This window comes from Otolemur garnettii, unplaced genomic scaffold (assembly GCF_000181295.1).
Source record: "Otolemur garnettii isolate 467f Iridium unplaced genomic scaffold, OtoGar3 scaffold00021, whole genome shotgun sequence".
Taxonomy (NCBI): Eukaryota; Metazoa; Chordata; class Mammalia; order Primates; family Galagidae; genus Otolemur; species Otolemur garnettii.
In genome coordinates, this window is record NW_003852416.1 from 16,215,320 (window position 1) to 16,229,604 (window position 14,285).

The 14,285-nt window shown below is 40.5% G+C and overlaps 1 protein-coding gene across 1 annotated transcript in view; it reads right to left on the minus strand.

Annotated features, from left to right (window-relative positions):
• Window positions 1–14,285, minus strand: part of CFAP58 (cilia and flagella associated protein 58) — a 104,230-nt gene that overhangs the window by 76,639 nt on the left and 13,306 nt on the right. The window contains exons 6-9 of the mRNA XM_012803580.1: window positions 13,861–13,998; window positions 11,114–11,273; window positions 6,629–6,711; window positions 3,353–3,544 (exon numbers count right to left, since the gene is read on the minus strand). Coding sequence (XP_012659034.1) covers window positions 3,353–3,544; window positions 6,629–6,711; window positions 11,114–11,273; window positions 13,861–13,998 — 573 coding nt within the window. The remainder of the gene's footprint in view (window positions 1–3,352; window positions 3,545–6,628; window positions 6,712–11,113; window positions 11,274–13,860; window positions 13,999–14,285) is intronic.

Sequence of the window (14,285 nt, forward strand, 5' to 3'; positions counted from 1 at the left end):
GGGTGAGCTATAGGCACCGAGCCTATTTATCTTATTTTAAGATCAGGCTTCACATCAGCCTTAGTGTTTGATGCTGAGACATTTCGTCTATGACTGCAACCTACTGGAATCTAACAAGAAGGTGAGAACAGCTACATTGAAATGATACTCTGAGGGAAAACTCTGGACTGTGTATCAACAAATGTGTTTGTTTACTGTTTATGTGGTGCTTACTAAATGGCAAAGATCACTGTAAGTATTTTACAAATATTATCTCATTTAATCCTCTCATTCAACCCAAGCAAGTATGCCCCCAGTCCTTTTTGTATGCACACAGACATAAGTGGGCTTAAACTATAAGTTTACATTGTCTTCAAACACATGATTTTTAACAGCTGCATAGAACTGTGTCAAACAAACGTAGCATGATTTATTTAAGCTTTCTGTTTCTTTACCTTTGGACTGATTCCTAGTTTTCATTACTACAAATTATGTTTTGAAGAATATTCTTTTATAATAATCCTTGCATTTATTATCTTTCCTCAGATTGAGCTTTTACTAAAGAAATTTCCAAGTCAAAAAGAGAAATTTGGAGCTAGATATACTTACTTTAGAAGTAGATGAAAATGCCAGTTTTTTGACATCTTCTCCAGCCCTTGGTATTATTCCTCAATGCCCTATAACATAATGCACAAAAGGGAGCTTTTTGTCTGTGGGAACGAGATAGAGGGGTGTGTGTGTGTGTGAGAGAGAGAGAGAGAGAGAGAGTAAAGAAAAAAAGAAATTTGAGAAGGGTCAAAAAGACATACATGTCCTTAACAAGAAATCTACAGATGGCACAAGTTGCTGTAGCAACTGATATACACTGTCAAGGGTTCAGAAAAAGAGAGAAAAAATATAGGCAATAAGTGATATTTTGAGAGCTTGTACTTAAATTATTTAGGTGAAACACTATATGAACCTGTGCAGTTAAATATCAGAACCTGTGAAAAACAGTCAACAGCAAAAATTGGTATCAGAATCTCTCCTTTATAAACAAAAAAAAAAAGCTGAGAAAATATGCAATCCTATATTAATATCAGTGGCTGTGTTCTTTTTACTACTCATCATCTAACCATTTGTGGATGCTGGAAATAAGGAAATGACAGAATAAAGTCCTTGCTCCCAAAAGTTCACTGTAAAGTAGAGAAAACCAATATGTAAATAAATAATTAGGCTAGAGGTCGATAAGTGTCCTTCCAGAGATGTCAACAAATGCATAACGTAGGAAGTGACCAACTCTGCCTAGGGAGACAGAGCCCTTGCCCTGAGCATCTAAGTGAGGTCTTAAAGGATGAACAGGAGTTTCCCATGCAGAGGACAAGAAAGACTTCCCAGGGAAAACAAAGAACTTGGACTCTATCCTATGGGTCAGAGTGTCCCAGCTTCTATGCCATGCATGGCTCACAGATACGTAGCAAAATACTGATGCACTCTACCCACAGGATGGCCAGGTGGGGCCTGGGCAGCTGGCATCCCTGGGTTAGTACCCTCCAGCCCTGAACAGCTTTGTCCCCTTATTCGCATATGCCATTGGCATGCAATCTCCTACCTGCACTGTAATGAGAAAAATGTTAGAAAACACTGCCGGGGAAGTTGAGAGGTAACAGAGGTTTGTAAGACCATAATAATAATAAAACCACATTGGAATTTTTAAAAGTTAGCTCTGATGTTGTCATGATGGCAGCCTGGAGTGGAGTGAGCCTGCTTATCACGAGAAGGAACACAAGGCTCTAATAGATGGTATTATATGATCAAATACATTCGCTGCCTCCCCCTACAAGGCCCCTCCCTTAGGAGGCCCACACTCCTGCCCCGGATGTCAGGCATGGCCAGTGGAGTATGAGTGGACAGGCCCCGTGCCCTCCCTTTGTTGGCAGGAGCTCAGAGGGTCCACTCTTCTTTTCCCTTGGTCAAGAGACCAGCACCTCTGGACACAGTCAGCCTGGACAGAAAAGAGCATGAAGCAGGACTGCCGCTGACCCACAAAGGCCATTAATGTGAGCAAAACGTGGGTCTTTGGTGCTGCAGACCTTTGAGGTTTGCAGGTTTGTAGGTTTGTTGTTACTTGTAAGATGACGAACACAGAAGGGTATGTACTAGTACAAGGTTGAGAATATGAATGTTTGACCAGACAACTAGTCCTCTCAGAGTCAATAAATCCATCAGCAGAGTGTCTAAGATGCTTAAGTCAGGAGGGGAACACGCTCCACTCCAGTGGCTCCGGAGCAGGGGAGTGAGACTCTCTTGGGGATCGCTGTCCTGCGGGGCGGAGGCAGCACAGCTCTGGCACTCCTCCAGCAGCGCTTCTGTGAGCATCTGCTCCACCAGACTCAGCCTAAGTGGGAAGAAGCTCATTTCCTATCAGTAAAGCTTGCTTCCCACTTGATGTGGAGAATTGGAATGTTGGCTATCTCCTTGTCATCTCTCGGATTTCACTCCAAGAAACAAAACCAAGCTTCAGCATGTAGGGGCATTGGTCACCGCCCTAGAAGTTACTGTGGGTTTCACTTAGGGAATGGACAAGATGGCTTACACTACATAGCAGACATTTCACTGGGGGCATAGTGGTGGAGGTGATTAAATTAGTTTTTCTCCCCAAACTCTCTTCTCAGCCTCCTAGCTAAAACTTTTCTCCATCACCCAGTCTCCTACCCCCATCCCTGGACCACCCTCTGGGCCATCTACAAATGCACTATAGAGAGTATGGCAACCGATCTTGATGCAAGCCATGCACCCAAACTGAAATCCACATCTACCTGTAGTTCCGTCCATGCCTTCGCCTCTTAAGCAGTTTAGAAGAACTAGAGATCTAAAAGTCTAGTTCTAGTGTGTGGATTTCCACTAGTGGTGGGGTTTTCTGTTCATAGTAGTTTGAAATTTTTAAAAATGATCTGAATATGTGACATACCTAGCTGATGCCAATAGTCACTTACATCTTAATTTGAGGTTTAATTTAATTAGCTTCTCTTCTCCTAACAACCAGTTGGAATCCTCGCTCTGAGGAAACAAGAGTTTCAGTGACAGATGGAGTAGGTGGGGAACTGAGGGTTGAGAGATGTGATGCCAGCAGCCCTGGGGAGGCCACCCTGGGGTCACTGCACAGCAGGGAGGATCCAGAAGCTGGAAGAGGGCCCTGGAAAGCAGACCCCCCTTGTCCATTTCACAGTTTGGCCCAGGACCAGCTCTGAGACAGTTTGTATTCTGTCCACACAGTTCCCCTGAAATCTTCACACAAACCAGAAGCAGAAATCCTGCGACAGTTGGTGACGATGAGAAACGAGGAGGAAAGAATGTGCCTGTGCTCCACCCCTGACATCAGTGAGCGGCTTACCTTTTGGGTGAGGTCACTGGCTTCGTTGATGTACCGATCTCGCTCCTTTTCCAGCTGAAAAATGATCTTTCTCTGCTTCTGAGCCTCATCCTTGTAGTTTTGGATTTCTTCTTCCAAGTTTCTCTTGGCTTGTTCATGGAGCTTTACCAGGTCTATCTGCTTCTGGGTCGCGTTGATCGCCTTGAGCATATTCTAAAAATAAGGGCAGCAAACAGTCACATTACTCACAATGTTGGAGGATTTCTAGTCACGTTTACCCCCTGACTCATACCTCAAATAATCAGGTGCTTTGTGTTGTGGGTGAGCAAAAATAATCGTATTCTCTACAGCTTATTTCAGAGCTTGTTACGTTAACTTTGCACAAGGCACTTTAAACACACATACAAATGCACTCAGCAAACACGGCATCCCTAAGAAACAGGCACTAGATTGCTACCAGTTTAGGAGTTGGAAACTGAGAACAAAGGGTTAAGCTACTTGCCTACAAGTTAATAAAACAGGAAACTGCCAGAGCCAGGATTTGAATCCATGGTCAGCTGACCCCAAAGTCTGCCCTTTTAACCTCCATCCCAGCTCTCTTGTTTTTACCCACTGAGGTTGGAACAACTGGACCTAATCACATAACTCAGGCTTTGACTATAAAGATAAAAATCAGCTTATTAAAAATGCAGATTCCTAGAATTAACGCATGACCCAACAATTTCCCTCCTGAGTATACATGTATACCTGAAAGAAACGATAGTACAAACTTGTGCGTGAGTGTTCACAGTGGCAGTATCCACAAAATCCAAGAGATGAAAACAACTCAAATGTCCATCAACGGATAAACAATGACGTCTACCCATGTGGTGGAATATTATTCAGCCATGGAAGGAATAGAGTACTGACACACACTACAACAGGAAAGAAACTTGAAAACACAGTTGTGAAAGACCTTATAAAAGGTCACATAACATACGGTCTTGTTTTCATAAATATCCAGAATAGTAGAATCTATAGGAACCGCGGATTGGTGGTTGTCAGGGATGGGAGGATGTGGGGATGGGGTTTCCTTCTGGGGTGATGAGGATGTGCTGGAACTAGACCGTAGTTCTAGGCGTACAACACTGTGAATGTACTACATGCCACTAATGGTAAATTTGTGTTATCTGAATGTTACCACAATAAAAAGATTATCCTAGTTTGGGGAGGGGAGGTTTAAATGCAGATTCGGATATTCCAACTCCAGTTTCGGATTCAGTGGGTCTGGTATATGACCAGGGCTTCTAACATTTTTTTTTAAGTGTATTGCTGATTGCTGATGCTGCAATGGAAGCAGCGTGGGTTGGCTGCCCAAGTTGCTCTGAAATACAGGCTTAATAGCAGTGCAATCTGGCAACCACGCTCGTGCAAGAGCAACCACCTCTTTATCCCCAACTGAATGAAGCAAATGACCCTTCCCAGGGACTTTTGAAATACAGCCTTTAGATTTTCACAATTCAGTAAAGATGTAAACCTGGGAGCTGTTAGTGACAACTATTGTTTGCCAAATGGACTGGAAAACAGAGAGACTCTCTTCATTGAAAGAGGAATGAACCAAAAACTCAGCAGGAAGTCTACTGATGGAAAGAGAAGGCTTGCATTCCAAAGAGTGTCAGGCCAGGTTCCAACTGACTGCTGAGACCCAGCAGTGTCCTTGAGTTCCATGGAGCACTGTACAGTTACTTCTTTAATCTCTAACCAACGCAGAACCCGCAGCTAGGTCTGATAACCACCGGACTGTGCACAGGTAGAATGCCCGTTAAACATTGGTTGGGCAACCGTGTAGAAAGCAGAAAAGGTCAACTTTATTTTCAGGCGTTGGGTTAAACATTCATGGTACAAAAGATAAAGCCACTTCAACATGACACAGAAAGAAGCAAAATAATATTCACGTTCCTGCCTGTCAACACTATGTCACTCATTCCTTGGATGAAGGTAGCATTTCAAGTCAGTGGGGAAAGAATGTATTATCAATAAAAGTTGATTTTCTACTGGCAGAGCTGGGTGCTGCACTAAGACTGAGAATGAAAGGGGGGAAAAGTATAACCTGCCCTAAAGGAAGAAACAGCATTAATCAAATCAAACAAATAAATGTAAAATTACCATTCTGCTATGCATCTTATCATGGTAGAAAACCTGTTAGTTGTTTACCAGCATATATAAAATATAAATGGATCAAATGTTGTATGTTAAAAATAAATTTAAAAATCTAAACCAAATTGTTTTTATGTAAAAAAATTATAGACTAAAGGAATAGCTTCCAGGATTGTTTAAATAAAAAAAAAAATTCAATGATTTTCTTAAAGAGGCTTTAGCAGTTAAATACCTAATCTACCATTTCCTGAGATTCTCTAAAGCCTAAATAGTCTACTTTAGGCTAAAGTAGAGTCTGTGTTGTTCACATTTGTTCAATTCTGAGAAACCTAAAGAAATAATGAAAGTCACAATGAACAAATATAAGCCACTTCTACTTTGATGAGATAAAGCTGTCTTGGCCAACAGCCATCACACTGTCTGCTTGGAAGCAGCCTCCGCCCTCCACGCCTGGCCTGTGGTTTCTTCCTTCCTTTTGGAAATCCTTGAGCAGGAAAATTATCCTGCATACTTGAAAGTAGTTCATCTAGTGAATGAATGAACTACTTTCATTCAGGAGTCTTCTGAAAGGGGGCAGAAAAGGTAGGGGGATCCTTCATTTAAGAAGAATCTCCAGGTCTCTCCAAGTTCCTCCAGCTCCTCTATCAGCTTTGAACCCTGTAGAGCTCAAAGGTAACAAGAGATAAGGACTCAGGACAAAAGTCAAACTGACAACAATCCTGAAAAGATGGAGAAAAGCTTAGATGTTTCATATCACCGATCTGCCGTTCTTATACCTAACACTTCAGAGTTAGAATGTAATTAGCACTCACTTGTAATTTGTGGATTAGCAAAAGTTGTAGATTTCAGATATTAAATTCAGAAATTTTGGTCAACTGCTTAGGATGCCAAATAACACATCAGCAATGAAAACAGAATCCACAAAATACTCTGAAATCCCCTGCTGGCTTATATGCTAATTCTCCAAAGTCTTTTTGTATTCTCAGGTGATAATGCAGTTTCAATTTATGGCCAGTAATAGGCAGATGCTTAGAGGAAAAATAAGCACTATTATTTATTCTAATCTACTTTTGTTTGCCTCCGGGTTTTCTTTCCCCATAGGTAGATGCTGTAGCACTAAAGAAAAGTACTCATTTAGTAGTGTTACTGTAACAAACTCACCTTGTTTAGTATGTCCCTTTCTCTCATAAGCTCATCCATTGCTTTCTTATCAAGTTCTGCTTGTTTCTTTGAAGACTCCACCTCTAAATAGTAACAGAGGGAGGGAAATAATAATAAGTGCAGAGTCAACCTTAGAACCTGCCAAAGCCAAAGTGATACAAAAACCACTTTACAAGGCTAGGCACACATAGTTCAGTGGTTAGAGCACCGGCCACATACAACGAAGCAGGCTGGTTTGAACCCAGCCCAGGCCTGCTAAACGATAATGCCAACTACAACAAAATAATAGCCCGGCATTGTGGCAGGCACTTGTAGCCCCAGCTACTTGGGAGGCTGAGGCAAGAGAATCACTTAAGCCCAAGAGTTTGAGGTTGCTGTGAGCTGTGGTGCCACAGCAGTCTTCTGAGGGCGACATAGTAAGACTCTGTCTCAAAAAAAAGAAAAAAACTGCTTTACATGTCTCTGTAGCTATAAAGCTACTATTAATCGAGTGTCACGTGATCTTCATTATAATTCATTGAGGTAGGTCTTCCTGTCCCAGTAAACAGATGGAAAGTGAGGCTTAGATTGAGCCATTTGCCAAAAGTCTGAAACCAACAGGTGACAGGGTTAATATTTGAAACTAGATTTATGGCCGGATGCAGTGGCTCATGTGTGTAATCCTAGCACTCTGGGAGGCTGAGGCAGGTGGATTGCTTGAGCTCAGGAGCTCAAGACCAACCTAAGCAAGAGTAAAACCCAGTCTCTATTAAAAATAGAAAAACCAGCCGGGTGGCTTGGCGCCTATGGCTCAAGCGGCTAAGGCGCCAGCCACATACACCTGAGCTGGCGATGCTGGAATCCAGCCTGGGCCAGCCAAACAACAATGATGGCCACAACCAAAAAATAGCTGGGTGTTGTGGTGGGTGCCTATAGTCCCAGCTACTTGGGAGGCAGAGGCAGGAAACTCACTTGAGCCCAGGAGTTGGAGGTTGCTGTGAGCTGTGATGCCACAGCACTCTACCCAGGGTGACAGTTTGAGGCTCTGTCTCAAAAAAAAAAAAAAGAAAGAAAGAAAGAAAGAAAAAAAGAAAAACCAGCCAGGTATAGTAGCGCACTCCTCTAGTCCTAGCTACTCAGGAGGCTGAAGCAAGAGGATTGCTCAAGCCCAAGAGTTTGAGGTTTCTGTGAGCTATGACACCATGGCACTATACCCAGGGCCACAGAGTGAGACTCTATCTCAAAAAAAAAGAGACCAGATTTGCCTGATTTTTTTCAAAAAAGTCCTTGCTTTTTATTATACAAAATGAAATTAGAAATACCTAAATAAATAAAAGGGAAAAAAAATGAAATCAGCTAGAATTTTACTTAGTATTTTGATAAGTCTTTTTCCAGGCTTATTTGGTTATTTCCATATGGAAATATATATGTGTATATTAATATAAATAAATAAATATAAATTTTTACTTATAAATACACGCATATGCCAAAAGGAACCAGAATACAGTACTATTTTGCAGCTTGATTTTATAATTAACAAACACAGACTGAACGTCTTTTTATATTATGTATGTTCACCAACATCAGAGTTTTTATTAACTCCATGGTTTTTTCCCTGTGTAGAAATACATAATTTATTTAGCCAATTCCCCATTTTAGCATTTAGGTTGTTTCCAATTTTTTTTTTTTTTTGTAGTTGTAAGCAGTAATCCTGTGAAAGTTCTTACTCATTTTTCCCTCTGCAAGAGGAAATCTTGCATCAAAGGAGATTTTTCAAAAGACATTTCTCTCCTACTACCAAATTTCTGTCTAGAAAATTAATAGCAATTTAAATCCACCTCCAAATCAGCACCGAATATTATCATTCTCTTTGATCTTTAACAATCTGATAGATTTTTTAAAACCAGGAAGTCAGTACTTAATTTGCATTTCATTGATTAGTAGTAAAGTTGAGTACTTTTTCGTGTTCTATGACCATTTATTTGTATTTGTTTCTTTTAATTGCCCACATTTTCTCTTTGCCAATTTTTTTCATGAATTGTTTATCCTTTCCATGGATTTTTTTAAAGCTCTTTCTATAGAAAAAAGATAGTAACTGACATCTTTTGGTCAATTTGCCTTTATTTATAGAGTGTTTTGCTATACAGAAAATTTAATTTTTGTTTCATTGAATCTCTCAATCTTGGCTTTATGGTGTCAACATTTGGGATTAACTTTGTCTCCCCCCAAAATAGCTTATTATCATGCTACCATTTTCTTAATAATCAATATTGTACACTGGTATAAAATAACACCTCATCTTAGATGATAATCTTGGGTCTTTTCTGGCCTTTCCAATCTTTTTCCATTGATCTGTTTACTTGTCACTACACCATTTGGTTATTGAAGCTTAATAATACATTTAAACATCTGGTAAAACAAATGTTCTGTCATCTTTCTTTTCTCCCAGAATTTTATAGCTATTGTCATATGTTTAGTTTTCTGTAGAAATTCTAGAATCAGTTTTTGAGTCCCATACAATGTAACTCACTACATTTTTATTAGAAAAATTAAATGTGTAGATTAAGTTGGACAGGTTTACATCTTTCCCCTATTGAATTCTCCCATCTACTAACTAAGTATATTTCTCCATCTTTCAAGCTTTCCTTTACATCTCCCCAATAGAATCCTGTAGCTTTTTTACATATAGGTCTCATGAATATCTTGGTAACTTTATTCACAGATATTTTATTACTTTAGTTGCTATTCTGAAAAGGAGTTTCCCATCATATAGTCTGATTTGGGGATACGAAAAAAATACAGGGTGTCCATAAAGTTCACGTGCAATTTACTATGTTAAACTACTTAAAATTGCACGTGAACTTTATGTCCACCCTCTATATTGATAACTGTATATTTATTTTATAACTTCCCACCCTATTTGACCTCCCTTGTCAGTTCTGGCAGTTTTTTAGTTCATTTCTTGGGTTTTGTGGTAGAAAATTATAACATGTGGAAGACTCATGCTTCTAACCATTATGCCCAATGCTGCTCTTTGATCAGGTACATCAAAAGGACAAAGTCCCTAGGAAGAAAGGATAATGTCAATGATACCTATAAAATAATCAGAAGCCAAATAATGATGACTTCGTATACATGGTTTAAGGGTAAAGAATCAGGTTCAAGGCTGAATGGGTAAACACACAAAAAAATCAAAGCTTAGAACTATTTCAAGCAAAAAAAAAAAAAAACAAATTTAAATATGGGAGTGTTTGACAGTCACTCAGCCACCTAAAAACATGCTCTTGTTCCCTTTGCCTTCATGTCTGTCACTAATGACATTAGACTGCAAACTTGCTCCAGACCGGTTCCCTGGAGGCAGAGCCCTCCACACAGCCAGGGCCTGCACAGTCTCTGCACACGGTCTGCACTCAGCTTATTGAGGGGATGAATGGAGAAACTGCCGATAAGCTGCAACTGCGCGTCGATAAAGATCATTTCCTCATGTCTCAGGAACAAAAAGATCTGCACTGCTCACAGACTTAAGTGGCAAATATTTCTAATAATTCTATCCAGAGATTTAGTTATGTTTCACCTAATTTATGATGGGACAATGTAGGCTTCTGTACTTTGGTGTGTATTCTCTCATTCAGGGATTTATAACCCTCAGTAGCCTGTGTGAGGTCAGCAGGGCACAGGAGTTCCTGCCTCATATTCCAGCATAGTTGGAACTCACACCCAGATTCTTCATCTCCAAGTCCAGAGCTGTTTCTGCCACACCAAAGTTGATAAGGATACTCTATTTTTAATTATATTCTTATTCAGAAGACAATAATATATCTAGATGATAACAGACAACACTTGGTTAGCACTCACTGTGTGCCAGGTGTCAAGTGCCAGGGCTCTGTGTGTGTTAGCTCATTCCATCCCCCAACAAACAGATGTGATGGAGGGAGGAGCTAAACCCAGACAGCTCTGACTCCAGAGTTCGTATCCTTACTGATTTCTCTGTACCTGCCCGTAGCACCTAAATTTGTCCTCTACAGGTCATTTGCAACTGTGCAAAACAGGGGCCCATCACATGGTAAAGTACTAGCAGAGAAAAGATGTTAGAAGCTATTTATTTTTGTTCCTCTGATTCTTGGTTCAATACATGCATCGTCCCAGATACTGCTACTGAGGGATATTCATTTTAATTTATCCCCTATCTTCTGTGGATAAAGAGAACTAGAGCAAAAGGTCATGTAGACCCCAGACCTAAGAGTTTAAGTTATTAACTCCACTGACAAATACAAAGTGATACTTGAAGATGGATTTACACTGTGCTGATAAAATCTGTGGAAGAACTGTTTTAAGGTAAGAGAGTCAAAAGTCTTCAAATTGATGCCCCCGCATGTTGACCATTTACCAGTCTGAGTGCTGTTTTACTGGTTTCCTTTGGCACGATTTGTGTTTGTACACGTAGAAATTCGACGGCATTAGTCGCCAATGAAATGTTTGTAAATTAACGAAGCCAGAATTGTTTACCTCTCTCTAGGCCCAAGATCTGATTTTTTAGGGTTTCCTTGTGCTGTTCCACTTCTGACTTTTGATCTTCTATCTGACGCAATTTTTTATGGATTTGTTCTCGGATTTTGTTGAGCTTCCCAATGTCAATGCGCATCTGATGGACTTCTTCCTCTTTGGCCTATAATTAGGGAGAAAGAATTAACCAGAACACTATGTAAATAAGGGACCAGTGTCTGGATGGTGGTAAATTCAGAAGCAATAAGAGGAAGAGTCCTCCCTTGTCAGTGTGAAGTTGTTCTCTAAGATGTCAAAGCACACACTGTTTGGTTTTGAAAGAAATCAAGAAACTCTATTCTCTGAATAAAATATGTGGCTATCTGAGCTAAAAATAACACAAAGACCAATGAAACCCAATGTTTAAAGATAAATGTAATTATGGGATCAAACAAGAAAAGAATGCTAAGTTTTATGTATTAAAAACATGGGAATTGTGGCTAGGTGCAGAGAGGGTCACACCTGTAATCCTAGCACTCTGGGTGCAGAGGGTCACACCTATAATCCTAGCCTAGGCAGAAGCATTGCTTGAGCTCAGGAGTTACAGACCAGCCTGAGCATCAGCAAGACCCCATCTCAACTAAAATCAGAAAAATTAGCCAGGCGTGGTAGCACAGGCCTATAGTCCCAGCTACTCAGGAGGCTAAGACAGGAGGAACACGTAAGCCTAGGAGTTTGAGGTTGCTATGAGCTATGATGACACCACTGCACTCCACCTGGGACCAAAGAGTTACACTCTGTCTCAAAAAATACACATATGTGGGTTTGGCACCCGTAGCCCAGTGAGTAGGGCACTAGCCCCATACACCGAAGGTGGCGAGTTTGAGCCCAGCCCAGGCCTGCTAAACAACAATGACAGTTGCAACCAAAATAAAATAAAATAGCTGGCCATTGTAGCAGGTGCCTGTAGTCCCAGCTACTTAGGAGACTGAGGCAAGAGAATCACTTAAGCCCAAGAGCCCAAGAGTTGGAGGTTGCTGTCAGCTGTGACGCCACTGCACTCTACTGAGGGCAACATAGTGAGACTCTGTCTCAAAAAAAAAAAAAAATACATATATGTGCATTGTGCATCAAATATTGTATTTGATTAGCAATTTTCATGAACTTATAAAGTGATCCCTTTAAGAAGGTTATTTACATGCAATAAAATACTCAACACTCTTTTGGACCCATGAGGCCACTGTCACCCAGGTTCATACACTAGAGAAGGGGTCGTTCTTCCCCCACATATGTTAGTTTATGGACATACAGACAGACAGGTGGACAGGGCCATATGAATACGCAATCTACCTGATGGCAAAAGGTACAAAGAAAGTAACCCCAACAAAGGAAATCACCCGATTTTTGTGTATGGACTTCAAGTTTTATGGATTTTTTTAAAATTGAATCAAATTAAATTTTTTAAAAATTTGCCATTAGAAATAACAGGAAAAGCAGCTGGGGATTCTTCTACAAACAAAGGTTAGCAATTATGTCAGCTCATGACAATGAGGAAACGGAAATTAGCTGTTCATTTTATCCCCAGATTATTACTAAAGGCTGAATGCCGTTGTTCAGTTCAGGATCTGATAACAGAAACAGTGCATCTTTCAAGATGCCCGATTCGTGTTATCAAAGGAGAGAATTAATAGCCTAAGTCTTTTTATTTTAATTTCACCTTAGAGCTAACATAATTTTTACTTAAGTAGTCATCTCACTTACACTTCAATCTACTGCCTTCTATGAAGAGTGGTTTCAAGTCAACCCATTCTACTTTAAATGTTCCTCAGCCTCTGACCTTATTGGGGTCCAATTAGTTGACCTTAAAGCCCCTTCCAATTCTAAATGTTATAATTCAGTGATTTTTAAGCCAGACTCTGAGGTTAGACTGTAGAAAAAATCCTGGAAACCTCCTCTATTTCTGGGATGCATATAACACAAGATGCCAAGATGTGCAAATAAGTGTGGGTGTGTGTGGGTGTGCTTTCATCAGAGTCCCAAAAGACTTTATGACACCGAAGTGCTATAGTTCACTGCTCCAATCTGTGTCCTATTCCTGCTAGGTCACTCTTTTTAGGCCCAGCATTCTAATGCAACCAGAGAAGGGAGCGTGGACGTTTTCAGATTTAAAGGGATGAACTTAAAGCTACTCTGTTAAGTACGTAGGTGTACAGTATGTATCTTAGTATAAACTGTTATCCAGACTTAGCCTGCAAGCACTCTTCAGTGAGGGTAAGGGAAAGGACAGGAAAACTGTCTTGAAATGTACGTTGGACAGAAGTAAAAATCATGATTCCACAATGCTGTAAGTAAATACTAAATAGTACCAGTTCAGCCCCCAGCCCTCCCATCTCACTTTCTCCATATAAATAGTAAAATATAATCTGAATTATTTGCTACTCATGCATATGAATGGTTTCTAGCTCTGAGCAACTGGTTACAAGGCTAATTACAGAGATGAATATCTGAGCTCATTCTGGAAACCATTTGCATAAAACCATATGATCAATAATCAGCTTTGTGATTTTATAAGTAAGACTGGAAGTCACTCAACTGTCTGCTTCTAGGCATAAGGCAATCACTGTAGGCTTGCACCTGCGTCTGATGTCCCAAAGTACTCAGCAGAGCTAACGCGGGCTGTCCAGCCCAGGGCTCCAACCACAAAGGCAAACCCCTGTTAATAGGTAATGAGGAAGGAAGAGCTAGGGAACAGACATGTCACTTGAGTTTACTTTGAGCTCAAACGCCTTCTGCTGATTTTCCTGGGATAGCTGCTCACAAATCAAACTGTGTTGTTCATTTTCTTGCTGAAGTTTAGCATTTCTCATCTGAAACTGCTCGAGTTCCTTTGCAGCCCTCTCATTCAATATCTGAAAAGCATGGAACGAGCTGGTTAATGCTTTTTAATGTGATTACAATACAGATACATCGTATTGGGTATATACTGTATATACGCAAAGGAAGCACCACAAACCTCCTGGGAAGATAAGAGCAACTCCACGTTTTTGTCTTTGTATAAATTGTTCTTTATCCCTGGCTCGGCGCCTATAGCTCAACCAGCTAAGGCGCCAGCCACATACACCTAAGGTGGCGGGTTTGAATCCCCAGCCCAGACCCCCAAACAACAATGGCGGCTGCAACCAAAAAAAAAAAGGGC